At 50.0% G+C, this 25,262-nt stretch overlaps 1 protein-coding gene across 1 annotated transcript; it reads right to left on the bottom strand.

Annotated features, from left to right (window-relative positions):
* Positions 1-1,219: 1,219 nt before the first annotated feature.
* TGME49_284050 (DEAD/DEAH box helicase domain-containing protein) lies at positions 1,220-23,777 on the bottom strand (the record flags this gene model as incomplete). Its single annotated transcript, XM_018781922.1, has 25 exons — positions 1,220-1,528; positions 1,854-1,958; positions 2,405-2,945; positions 3,474-3,649; positions 4,148-4,265; positions 4,905-5,031; positions 6,756-6,829; positions 8,647-8,847; positions 9,220-9,365; positions 10,123-10,253; positions 10,660-10,973; positions 11,832-12,054; positions 12,877-13,174; positions 13,592-13,677; positions 14,001-14,058; positions 14,341-14,534; positions 14,704-14,781; positions 15,069-15,722; positions 16,461-16,569; positions 17,007-17,297; positions 17,903-19,119; positions 19,612-21,682; positions 21,898-22,004; positions 22,508-22,627; positions 23,601-23,777. 25 exons carry the CDS (start codon positions 23,775-23,777, stop codon positions 1,450-1,452), a joined length of 7,695 nt encoding a protein of 2,564 aa, XP_018637731.1. The 3' UTR covers positions 1,220-1,449.
* Positions 23,778-25,262: the final 1,485 nt, after the last annotated feature.

Here is a 25,262-nt window from a genome sequence, read left to right as displayed (position 1 = left end):
AGAATCATGTCCAAAGGTAAATATTCATATACGTTTATGAATATTTATGTATAGGTTTATAAGTTCGGAGATAGTTATGTATATATTTACAACTGTGTAGACATATTTTTGTATATATGTCCTTATTTGTGAAGGTTGCTATGAATACATCTACATAACTTTACAGATGTCTATATATACATGATCTTGGAGATATTACGTATATATTTATACGGATAACTGTGAGACCTTGTTGACGAGGAGCGCAAGTGTACAGGTCGCACTGTCACTACTCTGTACATTTGTACAGGTTAAACGAACGCGCGAAACTGCTGTTGCGGCGGCGACTGTCGAAGCTCCTTTCGACGCGTTCTTCATCCAAGATGCAGCACTTGCTTCCTTGTTGAAATGAATCTCCTCTCGCGGATGCTTTCTTCTTTTCTTCTCCTTTCTCTCCCTTCGCCTTCAGCGACTGGCAGATTTGAGACGAAGCTCCTCTTTTCTCGCACTGCTTCGATCGAGGGGGAAGAAAGAGACCCCGGTGAACCAGGTTTCCTCTCTCGTTTCCCTCGTCCTTTGTCGACGAAGAAACCAGTTTTCCAGCTCTTCACCGTCAGCAGCTACCTCTTTTTCACCTTCTCACCAAACTTCCTTCTCAACTCCCTTACGTTCGAGAGACGCGCAAGAGACCAAGAGAGAAGACACAGAAAAGAAAAGACAGAGAGAGGAGAGAAGAAAACAGAGAGAACAGAAGAGAGCGAAGACACACGGAGAAAGTGGAGAAAAGGAGGAGAGAAAAAACGAAAAGAGACAGAGAAGAAAAGAAACGGGAGAGAGAAGAAAAAGTAACAAGAGAGAAGAAAAGAAGAGAGAGAGAAGAAAATAAAAGAGAGAAGAGAGCGAAGACAAGGGGAGACAGAGGAGGAGTCAAGGGGGGAGAGAGAAGAACAGAAAAGAGAAGAAAGAGAAGACAACAAGAGAGAGAGAACAGAAAAGAGAAGAAAGAGAAGACAACAAGAGAGAGAGAACAGAAAAGCGAAGAGAAGAAAGAGCACGCGAGAGAAGAGAAGAAGAGATAAGAGAAGAGAAAACAGAGAGAGGAAAGAACAGAGAGAGAAGCAAAAGGGGGGAGAAGGAATTTGGCAACAAGGAGGTACAAGAGATGCAGCAAGAGGAAAGAGCGAGACGAAAGATCTGACGTGCACGCACCTAAGGCAAAGAGAAAAACCTATCCCAGACTTTTTTTTCAGTCGTCTGTCTCTTCTCTTTTTGTCTGCTTTTTGTCCTTCTCTCTCTTCTTCTCTCTTGGTTTCTCTGTCCTTCATTTTCTTCGTTTTCGCTTCCTTCACTCGCTTCTTTTCCAGTTCCTTTTTTTGTGCTTCTGTTCCTCTGCCTCTATTTTTCTCTCCTCTCTCCTCCACCTGTTGCCTGCTCATCTTCCCCTCGATTTTTCCTTCCTTCGCCGCGGCCTCATCTTCGCGACGCATATCGCCGACGCGGGGACGACGAGACTGACCGCCACTTTGCTCGGCGACCCCCTCGGTCTCGTCTGCGAAGAAAAGGGAGAGACAGAAAGACAAGACAAAGAATCCACGGAAAACGGTGATTCCAGTTGCCAGTGCAACTGCGCATGCAACAAAGGCGGTGCAGACGCTGCACGCATCCCTCTAAAGGAAGCCCCAGTGGAAGAGACAGACAAAGAACGGGGAAATTCAAACGAAAGGCATGCAGGTCTCGTTCTCGCATTACGGGAGAGATAGCAAGCGAAAGAGACGAGAAAAAAGAGGTCAGGGAGAGATAAGAAAACAACGATAAAAAGAGAAGAAGGAGGTGACAAGAGAGACAAGACCGAATCGCCATCAAGCAAGACTCACGATCGTGACTTGTCGCGCATTCTCCGCTCTCGGTCTCGGCCGCCACCGCCCTCGAAGCCTGGAGAATGTCCGGGCATGCAGTCGCCGTAGCCGCGCCGCGACGGTCTGTCAGAAATTGAAAATAGATTCACAGCGGCCGACTACATCGACGTCAGATACGCACCAGTTGCCAGAGCACGGAACTCCAACGGGAAGAAAAAAATCAAAAATCACCTCGGGCCAACCCCAGCCGCAAAAAAAAAAACATAGGTATGCACCTATACGTAAATATATACATATATACATATATACATATATATATATATATATATGTATATATATACATGTATATATATGTATATATATATATATATATGTATATATATACATGTATATATATGTATATATGTACATGTAGGTATCCAGACTCCTATACAGCGATACGCAGACAGACATATACAAACCGCATATATGGCCTGTGCTCTGCCTCTTTGCGTCTCTCGCTGTTTCTTCTCTTTTGTCCGTCCTTTTCGACGTCTGAGTGCGAGTCGTTTCCCTGAGTCTCTCCTCACCCTTCGTCGACTCGCAGGTCGTAGAAGGCTCCTCCACCGCCTCGTCGATCGGCGTAGAGGTCGCGGTCTCTCTCCATTCTTCTCGACCCTCGGTCTCTTCGCTCTCGCCATTGCTCCTCGCTCCCGGACCTCGGCCTTCTCGCACGGTCTCGTCCGCGTCGGTCGTCTTCGTAGGCAGCGACTCGGGGATCGACGTAGGGCGGCAAGGCATCGAAGAATCCGAGGAAGTCTTCTCTGCTCCAGCGTCGAGCTCTGCATGCGTCCCTTGGGTTTGGCTGGAAGAAATCGTGAGGTCCCGGCAAACAAGCCGCGTAGGAGCTCTCTCGAGGCGGGAAGCCGTAGAGCGGCGGCATCCACGCAGAACTCTTCTGCATGCATCGCAGACTCTCCGGAGAGCGACCTACAGAGGCTCGGCCGTTCTCTCCAGAGAAGAAGCTGCGCGTCGTTCGAGGAAACTCGCGCGACGAGCCTGGCGCCACAGCGTAGTAAGGCAGAAAGCCTGGACGCAGACGACCCAACTTGTCGTACTTCACACTCGCACCTAAAAGAAAAACGAGAGAGGAAAAACGGATGAAGGAGGCCAGGAGGATCCACAGACGAGAAGTGAAAGGACGACTGGGAAGGAAAGACATCGGGCAGCGGCGAAGCGAGCCGCCAAGAAGCGGTTTGGCTGGAAGGAGAAAAAAGGCAGACTGGAAGGAAGAGACTGGAAGGAAGCAGGACAGGAAAGAGGAAAGAGTGAAAGGAGAAGAAGGAAAACACTGACAAAGAGAGCAGACTGCTATGCGAAACGCGTTCGGACTGAGAGGCCAAGACGGCGCGCGGACTCACGGAGACGACACAAGAAAATACCAAAAGAAAAAAAAAGGAAGGAGGGAAGAAGAGTGGAACGCAAAGGAGAACAAACGATGCGGAAACGAGACGAAGAAAGAGAGAGAACTCCGAGTGCGAAGGAACGGACAGAGACGACGAGGCTGCGCAAAGACGAAAGAGCACAAGTTGCAGAGGAGAAGAGACACGAGTTGAAGAAGACGCTGCGCATGTTTCCAACAAATGTGAGGAGGCAAACCTGGGGGGCCTTTGTAGTATCCCGGGGTCGGTTGATGAGGCTGGTTGCGTTTCGCTCTCTCGATTCTCAGAGGCCTCGTCGAGTCTCCAGGAAAGACGTTACCGTCCAGACGGTCGATGACCGCCTGCAGCTTCGATGCATCTCGCAACGACACAAAGGCGAATCCGCGAGACTCGCTGAAGAAATCAAAAACACACTGAAAATGCATGTGGCCAGAAACCATACTTGTCCACCAATATACCAATATATACATACATACGTATATATACATATATATATATATATATATATAAATAATATAGCTGAACACACACGACTGTATACATATACGCATACACATATATATAGATACGCATATATACAAATGCATACGTGTATAAAGACTGGTACACACACACACACACACGTATATCTATACACACAGACACATGCATTTAGATAGGAAGGTCTATCTATCTGTATATATATATATATATATATTCATATACATTCATATATATATATATACATAATTTCATATATATATATAAATAAATATATATATATAAATATATATATATATATATATATGAGAGACACGCTGATATTCCTGCACGCATGCCTATGCCGCAGACGAGAGACAGCTGGAGAAGGGGAGAGACGGTGGGATGAAAGCAATGGAGAGAAAGGCTCACCGGGTGACGGGGTTGCTGACGATTCGGCAGTCCTGGACATCTGCGACTTCTTCGAATATACGCCGAATTTCAGCGACGGACATGCGGGTCGGGAGATTGGAGACGTACAGTGTGTTGGCTGCAGAGCAGAGAGGAGACACGGACAACGCGGGGTGTGACGCGCCGTCAGAAAGAGCGCGCCGAGGCGAAGAAATCTCGCAGTGAAGAGACGAGGCCTGGCGCCGGGAGTTTCCAAGTGCAGGAAAGAAAGAAAAGAGCTCTTCACCCGCGAGTGGCGACATGAGGAACGTCGACGACAGACGAGACCCGTGAACACCCAGGCGCATCAATCGCAGGTGGAACTCTGCCCACACAGCGCGTGGAAAGGAAGAGAAGAGAGAAGTTCGAGAAGAGAGGAAGACCAGACGAGAGGACGAGAAGAGGCGGGAGAAAGGGGAAGAAGGAGAAGAAGGGGGAAAAAGCAGACACGAAAATACGCAGAGGAAATGCGCAAGCCTGCATAGAGAGGCTTTTTAGGAAGTCGCAGCCCAACAAGAAAAAGATGTCAGAGCTAGGCATCTGCCTCTGGTCTCCCATGCTCTCTCGCGAGAGGTTTGAGAAGCGTTGTCTTCTATTCGTTCGCGGTGGTCTATTTGGGCTCCTGCGTTTTATCTGGGGACCCGCAGACGTTCTGCAGTGCATTCTTTTCTTGATAAACGAACTTCACTTGTGTCTAGACTGAAAGAGCATCGGAAGACACGAAGGCCCAAGTTCTTACTTGCTCCTTCGACTCCTTCGCCGCCATCGCCTCCCTCAAAACTCTCCGGCTGCTCCTTCAGCTCTTCAGCTCTGCTCTCGCCACTGAGGCCCCGCGCCTGCGCCTCCATTGGTCCGTCCATTCTCTTCTGCGAAAAGATGTAAAAAAATGAAGAAACTCTTAAAACGGGTGGCGAGCGCGCTCTGCGGCTCTGCGTCAGTCTGTGGAGCCGCTTCTCTCTGGAGAGCAGGAAAAACGAGGCAGGAGCGAAGCAGAAGCGGCAGAGACGGGAGGCGACAGAGACAGAGGCGATCCGAAACGGCAGAGAAGACAAGAGAGAGAACGACTGCGTTCCTTGTTCTCCTCTCCGGCTACTTTCGTCTGGACGAGTCGGGGGGTGCAGAGAAGGCGTAAAGCTCTTCTGGGGAGACAGGAGATAAGACTCTCTTCAACGCAGGGAGAGAGCGAGGAGAGAAGAACGGCTGAGCCAGTGGACTGAGATTTGAGGGAGACGCGTGTCTGATGGAGGAGACAGTTGCCGCGACGGCGGCAGACCGGAAGACTGCGACGGGAGAAAAGATGAAAATCGATAAGGCGGGGGAAAACGCGAAAAAGCAGACACCCAGCCTGCAAGAAGTCGCGACTATCCAGACAGCCGAGAAGCGAAGTGACTTGGCTGGCGAGAAGCCACAGAAAAGTTTCAATAGTGAGGCAAAGAACAGTCGCGAAGAACCGAGGAAAACGCGAGAGGAAACACAGGAGAGGAGACAGTAACAGGAGGGGCGGGAGAGAAGAGGAACGAAAGAGAGAAAAAGGGGGAAGAGAGAAACAGAAACATGCGGGAAGAGAAACAGAAAATGAGGAAGAGAGAGGAGGGAGAGAGAGGAGGAAGAGAGAGGAGGGAGAGAGAGGAGGGAGAGAAAGGAGGCGAGGGAGAAGAGAGACGAAAGAAGGAGAAAAAGGATAGAGAAGAATCAAGACACGCAAGCAGAAAGAAAACGGGGAAAGAAGAGAAAGAAAAAGAAGAGGAACAGAAGAAGAAGAGAAGCGAAAGAGAAGACGCGAAAGAGAAGACGCGAAAGAGAAGACGCGAAAGAGAAGACGCGAAAGAGAAGACGCGACTGAGAAGTGAGTGCACTCTCTCCCTTGTGCGCGTTTGGCTTTGCAGATCGAAGACTCTTCTTGCAGAAGAGACAGCACCGAAGAAGATGCAATTGTGAGGGTGGAAGAAAGAGCAGAAAAAGGGAGAGAAAAACGAGGGAGAAGCAACAGAGAACTAAGCGGCAAAGAAGAAAAGGAGGAAACGCCCTTCTCCCCGCTCGGCCTTGCGAAAAGAAGGCCCGCTTTCTCCAGTGCAACTTTGTCACGCAGTGTGCAGAGAACGCTAAAAGCCGACGGAAGAAAAGAGAGACAAATGATGGAGACACTGGAGAGAAAAGAAAAACGGATGAGCAGAAAAGGAACAACGGTTTCTTTCTCAGTTCAAGTCTCTTCCATTCCCTGCAGTCCACTTGCGCCCTTCGTTGCGGCAGTTGCGTGAAGAGAGAAGAAACGAGAAAAAAGGGAAGAGAGGAGAAAAGATCCACACTCAGAGGCAACCATGAACAGAACAAAGAGCGCATGCACTCTACACTTAATTCTCATATATATAGATAATATATATATATATATATATATATATGCCTATGTGTAGACAGATACCCTCTATTCAAATACAGATATGGCATAGATACATATATATACATATATATTTATATTTTTTTCATATATAAACATATATATATATATATAAATGGCATTGATATATGAGTCTGGTGTACCAGTTCCCGGACGCGTCTTTATGATTGTTTCTGTCTCGCCTTTTTGCGTCACCTGCAGGAGGGCGAAATGATCTTCCTCTCTTCTCGGAAGAATCCAGAGAATGCACTTCGAGGTTCTCCTCGACGCTGAAGAGAAGCTGCCGTAGCTTAACAAGTGCGGTGATGAAGGCTGGGCCGTTCTGCTCGAAACGCAAGCGGGTTTCTCTACATCTACTCTGTGTGCCTCCGTCCAGAAGTCCGAGACTTTGTTTTCTCTGATTGGTTCTGGCGAAGGATGCTGCCGGAGTCTCCTCCCTGGAGACCTAAAAGGAGAGACTGTTGCAGAGACTTGGTTCTGTCACGCACCCCTGGAGCTCTGAACACCCGAGGGGTCATTTTCCTCAGCAGTTCTTAACGAAAAGCAGCATAATATTGGATGAAAAGCTTCCTTTACCCACAGATTCACTTGGCATATATATATATATATATATATATACATATTATATTTAAAGAAATATGGCATATACCCACACTTTTGCCTATAAAATAGAGCGTATAAATATATACAAAAGTATCCAATCTCTAGAAATACAATATATATATATATATATCTGTATATTTATGTACCTCTCCAATATATTTGAATGGATCAAGTACCTTGTGACTTCGTACCGCCTGGGGTACTGCAGCAGCGTGCTTGGGGTCTGAGTGTGGGGTAAGCTCGACCTTCACATTGAGAGATAAGTCTATTAAGAGACGTTTTAGACAGACGCTCGGCGAAGAGTCGGACCTCTCGGTTTTGCGGCACTGGAAAGCTTTCGTCACAGTTCTAATGGGAGTCTCTTCTTCCGAAGGCGCATTCACCGCTTCACAGGTCTCTTCCCGAGAAGGTGTGGAGCTGCCTGTGAAGTCATGCGCTGCTCTCGCCTCCAAAACGGTTCGATATGCGAAGGCGACATGGAGCGCTGAGGCTCTTGACACAGGCGCGCCGCTTGCACTCTCTGCTACCAACTGTGCGCCTGTGTCTCACTCTGCTTCTTCTCACAACGCTGCCTTAGCAGACGGTGACACAACTCATGTTTTTGCGGATTTCTTTTTTTCAGTGGGCGCTGGTCTTGTTCCCTGGCATGTGCTAAGCGTCCCAGAAGACAAAAAACGCAAAACGCCTGAAAATCGCATTCGTCAGAATGCCGATACTCTAGACATGCATGCCCTGCCCCCCTCTGAATCGGTCGCACCTTCGTGGCGAGTCCTGCCTCTCGCAGCTCACCCTTCACAATGTCCTGTTCTCCCAAACATGTATAGGCTCTCAACAACCTTTTGGATCTTCGTTTCGTCCCTCTTCGTAGCTCTCCATCTTCCTCTTCGTCGACTTCTCTTTCCTCAATCCTCTCGTCTTCTATTTTTTCTTGTCTCGTCTCGACCTTTTGTCCATCATCTCTGCTTCTCTATCTCGTGTTCTTCTTCGTCTCTTTCTTCTTTCTACTCTCGCCCTTCTCGTTTCGCTTTCTCTGTTTCTTCTTCTTCGTCTCTTTCTTCTTTCTACTCTCGCCCTTCTCGTTTCGCTTTCTCTGTTTCTTCTGGGGGCGGCGCGACGCCGTCTGGGAAGGCTTCCGAGTCTCTGCTTTTTCCAGTCGGCGTTTCCACCTTTAACTTTCCGCCGGTGGCGCCGCTCAGTGACTTTCGTCCCGCCTTGTTCCCTGCTCCTCCTGCTCGCTTTTTCGTCTCGCCTATTTGGCCTGTCCTTGTTCTCTCCCCCACCCCATACACCCCAAACCTTCGCTAGAGTTTGTGTCCCTCGAACTCCACAAGCGTTTTGACGACGCAAGATAACTCTCTCCGCAGCTTCTCCCCTTCTTCGCCCTCGAACAATCCTGCGTGGGGAGACGAGAACGAAGCCGCCGAAGAAAGAGAAGCAGAAGAAGAAGAGAGGGAGACAGAGACCGACGCGGACGACTGTTTACGTTGTTCGCCGCGTCCTCCGACACTGCGGCTGCGTGCGAGAGAGTCTCGCGTCAAAGCGCGAGCGAAGAAATCGTCCAGAAGCAGAGCAAAGACACTCTTCAGCGTTCGAATGAAACTCCCAATGAGGCCAGGGCACCGCAGCTCGATCCAGCCGTCCAGACGCAGGAGTCCCTGCTCCCCCATCACCTCTATCTCGCAACCTAAAAAACCAAAGAGAGAACAGGGAAAACGATTCGTTCCGTGAAGCAAAGATCTATCAAACACATCGCTCTTAAGTGGACCAGGTGAACGCAGGTAACACAAAAACAGGAAGGAAAAACAGAAGGAGGGACAGCGCGGAAGGAGGAGAAACGAAGAGGACCACAACGGGAAGGAACGAAGAAGCCAGCGAGAGAGAGAGAGAGAAAAACGAGATGACCGAGAGAAAGGGAGATACGCCTGAAGAGAGACGGAGAAAAACACAACGGACCCGACGAATCGCTTTTCTACGCTGACTGGCATCCCGAAAACGGGATAGAAAGGGGGGAAGACGAAGGAACAGGCCGAAGCATCCACGGCGAAACGCGACTCACAAGAAAGAAGAAGGAGAGCGAAGACCGAGACAGTTGAAACGTCTTTTATGAATGGTTTCGACGAATGCACTTTCTCGAGGAAAGCCACCCACTGCGTCTCCAGGCGGTTGGTGCCGAAGTTGATGCTTGAGGGGTGGATAAAAACTCTGAAAGGGAAGGATCAACAAACAAAACCAAAGAGTCTCTCGAAAACGCAATCGTCTTGAAAAGAAAAGAGGCCGTCTCTGGAAGAGACAAAGACCCATCGGCGGAGACACAAACAGCGGCAAAGAAAAAATTCGAAAGGGAAGGCACACGCCAGAGAAAATCAACTGCCGCAACCGACGAGACTCATCTGTGCTAACTTCCACGTGAGTCACCTCACCCATATCCAAATGGTTCACATATGCAAGCGCAGATGCACGCATACGCGAAAATGCACTCGAAACTACGTATGCATATAGCACTGAAACACATATATCTTCATATATTGACAGAAATATGTATACATGTATACATGTATACATATATATATATATATATACATATATATATATGTATATATATATGCATGTATATGTACTTGAAACTACACGTGAACCTTGAACTATGTGAAACTGCACCGCCCTTTGTAGTGCACCTGAGGGTGGCGATAGACGAAAAGCGTACGCGGAGATAAGGCAGCACAGCAAGGCAAGCAGCCTCACAAATGGACAACCCACAGAATGCCTAGGTTCCTGCAGATGTATAAATATAAATGCATGCACATATATGCGGATATGTGTGGGGGAACAGAACTCCAGCCTATCTGGCTGGATCTCGCTGCATGCGGAAGAACCGGAGGTTGTTCTCGGTGAGTCTCTTTGACTGCGAGGAAAGGAGAAACTTGCAGAGGGTGGCGTTTCCTGTCTTGGCTCTTCTCACCGCTGGAGCAGGTTTTGCTGAGCTTCCGAGGCTGAGCTGGGGGTCCCGCCTTCTGTTTCTTCTTCTACGCGAGTGAAATATTTGATCTCCCAAGGCTCGGGCGGCTTCTCCACGGTGCCCGACGCGACATGCTGCGCAAATGCAAGCGGCAGTCGACACGAGGAAGTGACAAGCCGCTAGAGCGAAAAAAAGGACAGCGTCTTTGTTTTCCAACTGTTTCCCCGCTCTCCCAGTTCTTTCTCTCCTCTTTTGCCTGTCTTTCTCCTCTCGCGTTTGCTCCCTCTTCCCTCGCTCGTCCTCGCACCTCGCTCTCCATCAGGTCTTTCTCTTCTGCCTCTCCTCGTAATCTCGTTCCTCTTTTTCTTTCGTTTTCTTTTCTCCACCGGCCATCCCTTGCCTCGACTGCATTCATGTTTCTCGTTGCCTCCTTCCATCAGTCCGTGTGTGCCTGTCCTTTCTTCCTTTCCTCTGGCTCTTTCTTTCTATCTCTGTCTCCGCCTCTCCTCCCGCGTTTCTCTCCAGTGGTTTGAGCCGTACCACGAAGCGTTTCCGAGGCGCGCGGACGACAGCAACCTGTGGGTACAGACCAGCGACGATGCAGGCTTTCAGGCGCCAGACAATGCTTCGGCTTGTCCTGTCTTCTGCGCTTCCCTTTGTCTCCCTCAGCTTGGTCTCGAGCGAGCGACTTTCTGGGGCATCCTCCGCTGAAGATGGCTCGGTCTGCAGCGACAAGGCGAGCGTTTCTTGCTCCAGAAGCGTCGTGCAAATGCGCTTGTCAATTGCGTCTTCGTACGCATCCTCTGCCGCGCCCCCCGCGAGGTCGAACGCGGCTGACGCCTCTCTCTCCGAACCTGCGAGCGACAAGCGCAGCGCGAACAGCAGATGGAGGCAAGCCGAGTAGGGCATGAAAAACGTACAACAGGCGAGGCGAACAGCGGGAAGGAGAGGTCGAGGGATGGGGGAGAAACAGGAAGAAGACACACAGAGAGAGGAGGTGCAGAGCGGAGAAGGAAATAAAGCGTAGGAAGAAACGGAGAGAAGAAGAGCGACACCCATGAAGCATGGGGAAATCAGGAGGGCGGCACACGACGGAAGGAACACCAGAGAAGCTGCAGCAACCGTAAACAATTTCTTTGTTTTCCAAGAAAAAAAAACATTTGGTGGCCGCCGGTTACGGAACGAACTGACGGCGAAGAACACAGAGAGAGAGAAAAGAGCTTCGAGGAAAGAGAACGGAGGGAGAGAGTGGAACGCACAGGGGAACGAGCTGAGGGCATGGTCCAGACGTCAAAAAACAGACAAAGGAGAGCACTCGCCGAAACAGGACAGGATAAAGCAGAAACAGAAATACAGACTCCGAAACAATCGGAAAAACACAGAAATCAAAATCCAAAAGGAGACAAGGCCTCAAGAAACACAAAGTTCTCGCAACTTTCGTTTCCAGTCAACACAAGCATCGGCTGGTAGATGACTTCTTCTGACGCATCTCAACAGCCACACTGGTTGCATGCAGACCCACACACACCCTAAGCAAAATACAAGTACGCATAGGCACAAGAAACACATACACATTTATATTTCTTCACACGCTTATATATATATATATATATGAGTATATATTTGCACGTGCATGTGTCTCCACATGGGCAAGCGGGTTTTTTGTGTTTTTTCTGTGTTGCTTGCAGTTCGATTCTTTTCCACGATCGTACCCTGGGATGGTTCCTGGTCGAGGGCGAGGTCTCTGAGGCCTACGTCTTCAACAACTCGCGAAAAGCGTTTCCTCAGCTCCTCTGCGTTGCGCATGCTCTGAGGGTTGACTCCGAATTTCTGACAAAACTGGTCTTCCGCTTTTCGTCCTTTTCTCTGTGCCAGTCGCCAGGTGAAGAAGATCCGGAGATTCGTGATGAAGTCGGACTGGCTTTTTGAAAAATACTGAAAAAGCAACAAACGTCCAAGAAAGAGAGCGCGGAAACGCACCGTGAGAGACCGAAGCAGGAAGTCTAAAAGCCGAATCCCATCTGACGAAAACTTAAACACTACTCTGGAAGGAACAAAGAAACACAGACTGACAGGGCAAAGTCGCAAGCGAAGCGGCAATATGCACACCTGAAGCAGCGGAAAGAAATTTCCTCTTGACAAAGAGTAAGACACCCTAGAGGGAGGCGAAGGAAACAAAAGAGAGCAGGAAGAAAGGAAAATGGAGAACATAGAAAAACAACGACCTTTAGATGTATGCGACTTTTCACATGCGAAGAAGCACTCCAGACAGCCTGCACAAACGCAAGCGGCCCCAAGCCAGTCAAGGCAAGGCACGCCACACAGGCAGCCTTACGGGATGTGATGTCGGAGGTAAAAACGAAATCACCTTCTCCAAACTCTCACTTAAAAAAGATAAGGACGTCTCTAAACAAGCTTGCTCAAGAACGTCCACACACATGCATAAACTCTCATATACATATATACATATATATATATATATATATATACATGTTAATGTATATGCAAACGCATTTAAGTATATGCATGTATATACATACAGGTATGCATGTATGTACATACATATACATGTATATATCTGTATATACATCTGTATATATGTGAATAGATGTGAATGCGTGCACATTTGCAATTGTGAGAAGTTAAGCATAAGGATGCGTCTTTTGTGTTGCGAAACAACCGTGTTGTTGCATCGCATTTCACTTTTCGCGTCGCCAGCGACTTTCATGTTTTCGTATGCTTCGCCTGGACTCGTACCTTTCGTCTGTTTGCCAACGCGTTGGGGTTGATGAGGTGGGAAACGTACAGGGAGCTTTCGACGGCGAGGAGGGCACAGAGAGCGGTCATTTCTTCGAGGCAGGAGAGAGCAGCCGAGTAAATCAACATGCGCGCAAACGCAAGGTCCACTGGGAACAGCGAGAGAACTCGACCAAGGTTCGTCAGCCGCTCTCGCTCGTGCGTCCGCCTTTCTACCTGCTCTCTGCTCTTGCCTCTGACACCGTCGCACTCGTCTGCAGACCGCGAACGCTGCAACGCCCCCAGACACTCCAAGTTCCTGAACAAGGGAACAGAGAGGAGAGGAGACACAGCAGAGAGAGACGGACAGGCAGAGAGTGGAAGGCGAGAAGGAGAATGGGGGAAGAAGGTAGAGCAGACAGATAGAGAGAAAGAGAAGAAGAGGAGACAGAGAAAAAGGTGAAAGCGAGGCTCGGGGACCAGAGCAGGAAGCAGGCGAGTGAGACACCCAGATGGAAAGAGAAGTGAAGAGGAAAAGAGACACGGTTGAAGCGGCAACTGAAGAGAGAGAGAAAATGACAGTGAGAAAACGACGAAAGAGACCAATGGGGAAAGAGACAGGTGAAGCCAGAAAGAGAGAGAGAAAGCGAAGGCGAGAGCGAAGAAGAGACAGAAGAAGATATAAGAGAAGACATGAGAAAAGAGACAAGCCATACAAGAACCCTTCTCGATTTACTTTATTGCTGAGACAATGCTCGCCTGAGACGGAGGCTCGATGCATTCCGCGAGGATCTGCTGCAGTGGAACCTGCGGGAAAATCGCCTTTGCGAGACAGAGAGGAGAACGAGGGAAACCGCAAAAAAGTATAAAAGAATCAGAAAACACACAATCATCGATTCAATCATGTTTTATCTTCATCTTCTCGTTCCACCTCGGCCTCCTGGCGTCGTTCCTTTCCTCCGCTCCGTGTCGCCGTCAGAGTCGCTGAACGCGCTTTTATTTCTTTCTTCCTGTCGTTTCACTTCGTCCTTATTTTGCGGCTTATGTTCGCCATCTGTCTTCGCCGACTCTGTCTCCTCTCCTTCGTTCTCCTCTCCTCCCCTGTGTATGTTTTTCGCCTCCCTTTCGTATTGGGATCCTCTCACCTTGAGTTGCAGGCAGACATTCTCCAGCGGTTGTCGTTGAAGCTCGGGAGTCTCGCATCTGCACAGAAGAACGGCAAGCAGAAGTATCTCCTCCACGTCTCTCGAGTTCGTCTTCTCTCTCTTCTACGCACTCCATCGCTGCGCCTCGACCGTCTTCTGTCCAGCGACGGCACCAACGCGTCTCTCCAAACCCCCAGAGTCTTTCGTCCCTCTGAGGTTCTTCTCTTCCACTCTCTGTACCTTTCGCCAGTTCTCTGTGCTCTTCTTCTGCATTTGTGTTTGCCGCCTTCTTCTCGCTTCTCGTCTCTTTCCCTCTTCCTGAGTCCCCTTCGCCACCTACTCTTTCATGTACTTCTCGAACGTCCGCCTTTCGTAGAGGCGGAAACACTCGCCTGCAGTGACCCGCCCCGCGCGTCCTGCTCGCTGCTGAGCGGACGAGCGCGAGATTGCTTGCTCCTGCAGTCGACTCAGGCGACGGTACGAGTCGTACTCCATCTGTTTGTGAAGTCCGGAGTCAATCACGTACGAAACGTCCTGAAAGTGAACACAGGAAACAGATGTAGCCTCTTCGTGCTCTCTTTCGCGGCCTCCCGGTGCACTCACGGACTTCAAACACCGAGAAAGAGAGAGCGAAGCAGCGAGAAGAAAACGAAAGGGCAAAACAAGGAGAAAGGGGAGAAAGAGAGACGGTGCTTCAACCTACAGGAATGGTGATGGAAGTTTCAGCGATGTTTGTGGAGATGACGACTTTGCGAAGGCCTCGAGGAGCGGGGTGAAAGACCTGGGGACGACCGGACAACAAAGAACAAAGACGTTTTTCTGGTTGGTCTGTCGTCCCTGTTTCAGCTGTTTTCCCTCTCGTTTGTCGCCTCCTCTGTTTGTGTTTTCCTTCGCCGTTGTTTAAGAACCCAGCGTTTTTCAAGAGACGGTCGTCAACACACAAGGCGGCACTCACAGCTCGTTTCTCGCAGTTTCCCCAGGTGCGTCTCTTCTGCTTCTTCTCGCGTCGCTCCTTCGTTTTTTATCGCTTCTTCGCTGTCGCCTTTCTCGCTTTTTTGTGAGACCTACTTTTTGCTGCTGCGCAGGCTGGAGGGCAGCATGGCAGGGGAGAATCCAGAGTGGAAGCTTGAGATCTTCGCACGCGCGGCAGGCACTGTTGACTTCTCCGACGCCGCTGAGGAAGACGAGGATCGCTCCGCCGCCCTGCGACTTCTCTTCGCGTTTCGTTCGCGTGACCGGAGCTCCGCGCTCGATGTCCGATGCTCGCAAGGGGCGAGTGTGGTGGAGGAAGCAAATCAGCGAGCAGATCGCGCGAATGATGTCCGGGAGCGGCGCGACGGCGACGGAGGAGGAGAAGGAGGAGACGAAGGCTCTCTCGCCAGTCTCCTCGGAGGAGAAGCCTGCGCTCAAAGCAGCAGCTCCTCCAGGTCCCGCGCCAAGAGCAGCAGGACGAAACGCGACACAGGCGGACCCCAGCGACTCGCCCTCCCCTTCTTGCTCCAGAAAACGACATACGTCTTCCGCGTAAAACACCGACACTGGGTACGCGCGACCAGGAACGTACAGCGTCACCACACTTGCAGTGGACGACGCGAGAGCAGAAGGCGAACGCGCGGAGTGACGTTGATGGCTGGGCGGGGAGAGGGCGGAGAAGGGAAGGCGCCGGAAGTAGGAGGCGAAGAACTCGAGCGATAAGCTGGCGCTCATGAGGACGACTTTCAGCTGCAAAAAAGACGGACGTTCAAGTGCGAAATACGAAGAGAGCGAGCGACAAGCGACGCACGCGCCCGTTGGCGCTCTTCCAGGAATATGCATACGCAGGTGACAAAGTCTTTCCTCGCAATAGTGTGTCATGGCGGTAGGCGTCGCTGATCGACAGTTAGAGCATCTGTTATCGACAGAAGACGCGTGGACGCACATCCAAATTGAGAAGTGTTGGAAGGAATGTTTCCTCGCGCTTTGAAGTTGCCGAGGAACCTCCCGCGAAAACACAGCTCGCCACACCTCCGCGCCGCACCGAGGAGGAACGAGAGGCGCGAGCAGCAAGCAACGCACGGCCGAAACAGGAAATACGAGACGAGGAAGAAGAAGCAGTTAGAAAGACGAACGTATGCAGTGGATGCGAGGACAGAGAGAGGGAGAACGCGCCGCAGCGAGAATCGCAGAAAACCTTTTCTGCCCGTTCAAGGAGAGCATGGAAAACTCGAAAGACACAGCAAAGGTCGTTGTGGTTCAGAGCGTAGAAAGGCGCAAAAGGGAGAGATGTTTTTGTGGAGGCGAGGCACCGACCCGGCATACACACTAGTCGGAGGAGGAAGAACTGAAAAGCCTCGTTCTCGCATCTGTCCGGGGCAGGCAGCCAGGAAAGGAGAAGAAGAAAAGGAGACAGAACGGTGACAACGCGGTGCGGTACAGCGAAAGTCAGGTGGTAAGAAAACGACTTCTGTCTGCCGCAAGTACCTTTCGATTGACGACAAGAGCCCTCGAGAGAAGAAGCAAAAGAAGGTCGACTTCCGTTGCTCGTTCGTGAACTTCGTCAACAACAACAACGGTGACATCCGTCAAATTTCTGAGGAAATCCAAGAACGCGCCAGGGGGCAGGCGCAACAAACAGTGAAAAGAGAGGGGAGCAAGTGGGGGGAAGCGAAAAAACGAACATGCCTTAATAAAGTCTCCGTTCACAGAAATGTGTAACTCACATGCAAACACAAACGCGCGCTTAAACGTGTGAAAAGTTTCGTTGACGAAGAACCTTCAATAAAGAAACGCAGAAAGCTGCCCAGATATGTATATATATATATATAGAACGTGTGTCAGTCTATATATATATATATACATATACATATATATACATATATATATATATATATATGTCCAGCTACGTTTTGCATATGTAGTAGAACTGGATCACAGGAGCACAGAGAGCGTCGCCGGTGTGTTTTTCCAGCCCAGTCTGCAGGTGGATGTTTGCCATGGTATCTCAGGTTTTGTCAGTTTCGAACTCACCGATCGCTGAGGAATTTTCTGAGCACAACTCCGTGAGTACAAAAGAGAAGGCGCGTCCGGCGAGAGATCTTCGCCTCCAAACGAATTTGATAGCCGACCAAGTCCCCCAGAGGCGCCCCCATCTCCTCAGACACCCGCGACGCGACAGACAGTGCGGCCAGACGGCGCGGCTGACTGCACAAAATAAAACAGTTCCGCGAAAACGAAGAAGGGGCAGAAGGATCTTGAGCGAGGACAGCCTCCGCAGCAGATTCGAGGAGGATCCGCGGGACTTGCGTCGTCTTTCCTGAACTGAGGAGAAAAATCACATCCGCACAAAAACATGCAGCCAGAAACGTATGCAAATAAATATATAAATGTATATACATATATATATATATATGTATATATATGTATATATATGTATATATATATATATATATGTATATATGTATGTATATGCACGTCCACGTGCACCATTACGTCTAAAAATGTATGTCTACGACACTCCATATGCGTGAGTATAAAAAGATTTGCATCAATATAGTTCTCCGTGTGATGCGAAAACAAGATCGGTTTCTTCCTTTCTGCTACGTTTTGTTCTTTTTCTCTCCCTGTTTCGCCCTCCCTGTTTTTCTCTCTTCTTCTCGAATCTGCTCTCTTCTCGCGTCAGTCTTGAGCTAAAATAAATACTCTGACGCAAAAAACGACAAAACGTCTTCGCCGTTCGTCTTCGTCTGCCGTCTTCGTTCCCTTCTTTTGCGTTGCCCTTCTTCGCTTTTTCCCTTTTTTTCTCGTTTGTCTCTTCGTTTCGTTTTGCTCCTTTTGGCGTTTTCCCCCTTTTCTCATTTTTCTTTTTTGCTCTTTTTTCCGCCGTCTCTGTCTTTCTGTCTCCTCCGTTTTTCGTCGCGCCCGACCCCGTTTCTCCTTGCAGCACGAGGACGCGTCGACTCGGATCTGTCATGAACTGGTGTAGAGCGTCTTCCTGGGAGCGAATGGGAAGAACGCAGGCTTCGGCTTTGCCTCGTTCTATGCGCTTGCCATCGAGGATTTGTTTGCACAAATCGGGGGACAGGGGATACACGCGCGGAACGCCTGCCTCTTCGTGCCTCTTCTCGCCTCGTCCGGAGTCGCTGTTTTTTCCCCGGCCTTGAGCCCCCTCTGGGTCCTCTCGGGCGTCGACAGTGAAGCTTCTTTTCTCTTCTCCTCTCTCTTCTCTCTTTGTTCCTTTCTCGTTCTTCTCTTCCTGCCGGCTTCTCCCTCGCTCTTCCCTCGAGAGTGGCGGCGAGGCGGCTTTCGCTGCTTCTCTCCCTCTTTCACCTGCGTCGCGCTTGCGGTCGCCGACGCTTGCCTGCCCATCTCTGCCTCTCTTCGCCATGCCCGCAACTCGACGCTTCTCGTCCGCGGCCCTCGCTTCGTAGAGACCAAGCCAGGAGCACCACCGCCGCAAAAGACGCCTCTTCCTCTGTTCTCTCGCTTCTTCTCCTTCTTGGTTTCCCTCTTGTTCTCTCGCGTGTGATCCTTCTTCTCCGCAGCTTTCGGCGCTGGTCGCTTCGCTTGTCTGAGAAGAACGGACGAGTTCCTCGATTTCCTGCAGACTGTCGCCGAGCTGAGAAGGCGATTGGAGGAAGGCGGAGATGTCTAAAAGCGACGCGTGTAAAGTCACATCGTCCAGCGCCTCGAGCAGCGCGCTCTCGTCAGGTAGAGAAGAAGGCGGAGGTCCCGCAGGACAGAGGAGACGATGGACAGGAGAGAGAACTGCACATGAAGCGCTCGGAAAGAGCGACGAGAGCGGCGAGAGCAGCAAACGCGTGACGGCAAAACGCGAAGCCGCGAGAGACAGAAAGAAAGACAGGAAACCGAGACAAGGAGACACAGAAGAGGGGGACAGGTGAACCCAGACAAGGGGAGGAAGAAGGGGGTAAAGGCCTTCGTCTGGAGGGGAATAAACGAAGAGTTTTCCTTGAAGAAAGGGTGGCAAAATGAGGGAAGGAAAGAGAGAAGCAAAAGGCTCGGTCGAAATGTTCTCGACGAGGAAGGATACATACACCCCCGGAAGCGAAGCCGCAGGAAGAATCCGATAAGACGCCTCTGGAAACAGACTGTCAATTGCTTCCTTCTCCGCATTCAGCAGCTAAAAACACACAAACATGTTCTTGCGAAAACGACTTCTGAAACCCAAGAAATAGGTTCCCGAGCAGCGACGACATCCTCCGTACAAAGCAGCCGGCAGTGAAAACGCAAAGACCAGCTCTAGAAGTTGTATCGCAATTCTCGCATTCCACGAAGAGGTTGTCTCGGTACAGAGGCCCAATCATTCAGCAATGTATATCCTAAACAGAGACGCAGCAGTGTCTACGATCCGTTACATGTCTCTCCCATGATACGCACAAACACAGCCACACATATGTCCCTCTTCTGCATATGAAGCGCTCCACATGCGCATGCAGGACAGAATTGCTAGATCGGCTGCTCTGCCTGTAGTCGTTCTCGTGCCTCGCGAGAGAGACAGAAGACGGTGGAAGAAAGGCAGGCGTGAGAGAAGGAAGCCAGCGAGAAACGCGAATCAGCAAAACGGGCATCAAAAAAAGCGCATGCGCGAAGATGCATATATAACCTCTCGCACCTCTTCCACGCGCATCCTTGTCGTTTGCGTTCCGCCAACCAAGTCGTTCAGCCGTCGGAGAAAGTCGCGCGCATCCCTCTCGCTCTGCTCGGCCTCCGCCTCCGTCGCGTGCAGCTGCGTTGCCTTCTGTCTCCCTCCTAGCCAGGTCTCTGTGGCGCTGAGGAAGAGTCGAGAGACCGCATCTCCTTGTTCTCTTCCAGATGCTTTCTTCTCGACGTCTGCCAACAGAGCCGAGGCAGGTCCGAACAGATTCGCACTTGCGCAGAAAGCATGAAACGCAGAGACTTCGACTGCTTCTCTGGAGTCTGAATCTTCGAGCCCCTGCTCCAAGGCTCCGACCTCTTGCGTGAACAGCTCGTCTTCTTCCCAGCTCTCAGGAACCTCGGGAGGATCTCCCAGGTTCTTCATGGGTGTCGGCTTTGTCGCTTTTGTCTCCTCGGCAGAGCAACTCTTCTGTGGTGCAGCAGCGGCGCCAGTCGCGGACTTTGAGACACGAGGCAAGAGCGAGAGAAAAACCTGCCGCAGAGCCTCCAAGCGTTCGAGAGCTTCGTCGAGCTGCCTCTCCGGTGTTTCTTCTATGTTCGGCTCCATTGCATGCGCCTCCTCGTCGTCCACACTCGGTGAGAGAAGCGCGAAAAACGGAACATCCCAATTCTCCAGCATCTGCCTTCTCTGAGAGCTTCTGGTCCTGCCTGTCCCCCCTCGTTGCTTCTGAAAAGCCTCTGCATCGCCTTCTGCAAAGCCGTTCGCAGCCATCTGTCTCTGGCGTAGCCAGTCTTCTCTCTCAGCGGCATCGCTCTCATCTTCTCCATGGTCTTCTTCTTCGCTTGCTTCATCTTCTTCATTTTCGTCTCTTCCTGGATCCTTCGAGAAAACGTGGACCTCGATTTGCTTGCCTCGAGGGTCGAACGCGCGCGGCAGCGCCTCTTCGCATTCTTCGTTGAGGCAAATGAAGTCCACGAGAGACTGGAGCGCCTCGCCGAAAAGCTGCGGGTCTCTTTTCCCTCCCTCCCTCTGTCTGGAAGTTTGTGTCTGTGTCAACGCGCATGCAAGCGCCTCCAGCGCGACGCGTGCTCGAGCCTCTGAGAATCCCTGCGTCGTGAGGGTCCTGAACAAAGCAGTTGGAAGCTCGCCAGAGAGCTTGACAGCCGAGAGAGGTTCTCCCGGAGACTGAAAGAGAGAGACGCACTGCTCTCGCCATTCGCGGCTGTGCCAGGCCGGCGGAAAGACCGGCGACGAACCAGCCGCGCAAGTCGCAGCAGCGGAAGACAGAGAAGAAGAAGAAGAAAGCGAAGCAAGAGGAGAAACGGAGGCGAGGCGACGGAGAGACTTGAGGAGAACAGATCTGACGGCACCTCGAACTGCAGAGGCCATGAACACTGTGGGGTCTTGACTCTGTTTCTGCTTCTGTGCCAGCTCACGCTTCTTCTCTTTCTGCGCTCGAGCAACGCGCAACGCATTCGCTTCTTGCTTTCGGTGATACTCTGAGGCGAACTGACGAGCGCTGCTAATAGAGAAGGTCGGCGCAGAAGAAGAAGCAGACGAGAGAGAAGAAGACGGAGGAGACGAAGACGGAGGAGACGAAGACGGAGGAGACGAAGACGGAGGAGAAGAAGACGGAGGAGAAGCTAGAGAAGGTGAAGACGAGGCAGGTGGAGGCGTATGGCGAGAAGAAGCGCGAGACGGCGCTGGAGGAGCACACGTCTCCTTGGTTTTCTCACGACGTCCTTGGTTCAACGCAGACGCCGAAGCAGAAGAGGCAGACGAAGAAGCAGACGAAGAGGCAGACGAAGATGAAGAAGAAGAAGATGAAGAAGAAGAAGATGAAGAAGAAGAAGATGAAGAAGAAGAGGAGGAAGAGGAAGAAGGAGAGGAAACAGGCAGTCGTCGAGACGGCGCTTGTTTTTTGGTGGCCGGTGCAGGAGGAGGTGCGAGGGAGAGCCAGGCTTCGCGGAAGGGGGAAGGGAACAATTTCTCATAGGGCCGAGTGGGCTCGAGGAAGTGTAGCGCGAGAAGAGCAGAAAAATGTTCGCTGTGTGTCTTGAACTCCCAGTCTTGTTCAGTGAGAAATCTGAAAAAAACAGGAAAAGCAAGTTACTCTCTACCGGCAGTCCTCTTGCGGTCGGTAGTGCCTCTCGTCTCCCAGAAACCTGCTTCTTTTTTCCGTGTGGTTCTCTGTTCGCTAGTGCTCTACGATCACACGCGTCTCTCTCTGAATTGCGTCCTCCTGCTGGTCGCCCTCCATTTTGGATTTTCGTGAATTTTCGCTGGCAGTTCGCTTCCCACCTCATCGTCTTCGAGGCGTCCTTCGCATGCGGCATGACGCACTCAGAGCGAAAGCGGCCTGGCGCGTTCGCTTTCTTCTGCTCGAAGCGCGGCTTCGGTAGCTTGTGCTGGCGAAAAACACAGTCCGAAGCGTCAGACGCGAAACTCAGAAAACGCGCGAACTTTTTTTCCAACCACAAAGAGCGAACGGCGGACAGAAACTGAAAAGAGAACGCCCCTTCAAAGGCGCTGCGAAACGCAGGCGCGTTGGAAGCCCGCGAAGCAGACGCGACAGCGAAAGAGAACCGACAAGAGTGAAGACGAAGAAGGAACAAAGGAGAGAACACAAGAGACGGAGCAAGAGAACGCGGACGCGAAAGAGGACCAGAATGAGAGTGCGAACAAGAGAGAGAAAGAGACCAAGGAGACAGAAAAGAATTAAGAGAAGCAGAGACGACGAATAAGGACGGGAGCAGCACCCGTCCTGCCTTGTGCCTTTCCCTTGTTGCTCCACGCCGAGAAAAAAAGACAAGCCAAACTGAGCAGGGGATGGTCGAGGCGAGGAAGCAGAACAGAAACGAAAAGGAGACCCAGTCAGAAAGACGAAAACTCACGGTGTGAAAGTGCCTACTTTTTGACAATAGTTGTGAAGAAGCTGCTTCGGAGTTCGTTGAAAAGGCTTCAGCTCGATATGCCCTGGAGGAAGAGGCTGTGGCGTATCGGTCTTCTTGTCGCCGCCGGGGACTGGGTCCTGACGCAAAACATGCCGGCGATTATGGGGAGACGTTCTGATGAAAAGCCAGGTGAACCGTTTCGAGCGGCGCTCGGTTTGGGGACACTGCCAATTCATAGAAAAGTTATTTCCAGTCAAGAAGTTCGTACAACGCAGACAGTTTCACGATCATGCAAATGTGCAGAGACGAGATCCGACAGCTACGTACACAGCTACATGGAAAGAAGAAATATGTTCATCAGACAAGCTTCGTTCTCCCCTGCGGACATCCAGGAGGTTCTTCTCGTAGTTCTCGCGTCTCTTTGCTCAGCACAAGTTTCTCGCTCTTTCATTCTTCTCCAAGGCGCTTCCACCAGTTCTATATTACAGAGATGTTCTCCACACAAAAGCACTCAAATACACTTAAGCCGAGCCCCCCTTAAAAAAACCCAGCAAATACACACATGCATAAAGGGAAACATATACATATATATATATATATATATATATATATATATATATATATATACGTAACTAGCTCTTCCTACGCGTCTGCACAAACGTATTTAAATATATATATATATATATATATAAGTAGATTTTTAGTATTGCTCACCACATCTTCATATATCAATTTGTATGCTTCTATATCGATCTATGTCTATTGATCTACCAATATCTCTATTAGCACATATATGCATATATATATATATATATATATATATATATATAAAACTATTTCTGTTTCGCTTCTACATCCCTGTTTTATGCATGCGTATCTATTTACATCCATACATATCTTCATATGTATCCAAATATATTCATCATAAAACATATATATATATATATATAATAAAATCCAGATCTCCATCATACACTATATGAATATATATATATATATATATACATATGTAACATAATTTGAATGTGCTTATATATATGTCATAAAGTCAATATATTCATAAGAGTGTATATGAGCCATTAATTGAATATAAATATATATTGAGCGTACCGGCTCGCCTTTTTTCTTTCCCTTTTTGTCATTTTTGGTTGTGGGGGGGGCGTTTTTTCCGTCTGTTTTTTTCGGATCCGTTTCCTTTTCGCTCTTTTTCCCCTTCTTGTTCGCCTCCTTCGCCGCCTCTGCCGATCCGCCGCCTTCCTTGCTACTCGCCTTGCTCGGCTTGGCCATGGTTTCTCCACCGCAGCGCGCAGACACGGAGAGAATAACGCCAGCAGCAAAGCACAAAGAAGAAAAAGGACGCAAGAGCGAGAAGAACAGAGGAGCGAAAGAGAAGACGGAGAAGGACAAGAAGAAGGAGAAGAGAAAGGGGGAACGTCACGACTGCTTCGCGAGCAGAAACGCAGGAAAAAGGAGAGAAATGAAAAGAGAAGAAGAACTGAGGAGGAAGTTCCAGATCGAAGGTGGGACAGGAAGTCCAGCGTTCGAGGGACTCAAAGATGGCCTGAAGACGAAAGAAAATCCGCTGACTTTATGCCTCTCTCGATTGTACTTCTTTTTGTGCCGGAAAAAAGGAGCAGAAGAAAGTGCAGAGAGACCCAACAGACGACGAAGATGGAGAATGGACATAACGGAGTCGCCGCGCTTTTCAGCTCAGGACACCAGTACGAAGATCTTCTCGAGATACGTAAGGAAAGGAAGAGAAACGAAGAGCGAAGAACCTTCCTCTCTCACCCACAGACAGTGAGGTTTCAACGCGAAAGGAAAAACGCAACAGCCGCCGAAACCGCAGCTTCGTCCTGTCTCTGTCTCTCGCGCTGCCTCGACAGCCGGCAAGTGAAGTGAGGCCACAGTGACGAGGAGAGAACAGACGACAGTCGAGGGGGAAAAGGAGGAAAGAAGAAGAAAGGAAAAAGAAAAGGAAAGAGGGAAGAGAAAAAAAAGCGGCGACAGAAGACTGGAAGGAGAATGTCTGGTTCTTCTTCACGTTCGGCCGCAAACTGGGCTCGTACACACAGACTCAGATGCAACACACTCACCTGCATGCACTCATTTTACTCGCGTTGCATGCATATAGATGCGAAATTAAACGTTCCTCTGAGTTGAGTTAAACTGTCCAACTTCCCTGGGCATGTTTCTGTTCTCCAGTTACCTTTTTTACAATTCTCGGACGACAACAGCTCCTTTTTCATCTACGCAAAACAGCAGCTTCGCACCACCCTGAATTCTACGCATATGCGTACACACACACAGACACACAAAGAGAGACATGAACATGTAAAAGCATGCGCCTGTTTATTCAGACCAACGCATATGTACGCCTGTCTTTTTGGATAGCATGTCTACACATGGATAGGCATTTTGCGCACCGTTCTGGGGCAAGGCAGGCCTTCTGCTTTCCGTCTCTTGAAGTCCACCGTGTGTACTCGCGAAAGGGTGATTGTAGGAAGTAGGCCCTCAGTCCTGAACTGAGAGACGCATGCGGAGATGCTTTCTTCTTGTCACCCGACAGGTATGCGTTCCTTTTCCTCACGAAAAAGGCATCTGCTCACCAAGGCTATCACGGTGTCTGCGCGACGCTTTGGCGTTTTGTGGATGATGCACTCTTCTGCTGAGACACAAGGTCTTACTCGTGGAAAAAATGTGGGCAGTTTCACTTTACTTAATGCAAATACCGTCTCCAGAAATTCCAATTTAAGGCAGATGCATCGACTC

This window comes from Toxoplasma gondii, chromosome V, assembly GCF_000006565.2.
Source record: "Toxoplasma gondii ME49 chromosome V, whole genome shotgun sequence".
NCBI classification, from domain to species: Eukaryota; Apicomplexa; class Conoidasida; order Eucoccidiorida; family Sarcocystidae; genus Toxoplasma; species Toxoplasma gondii.
The sequence above is the reverse complement of the archived record's forward strand: the minus strand, read 5'-3'. Positions and strand labels throughout refer to the sequence as shown.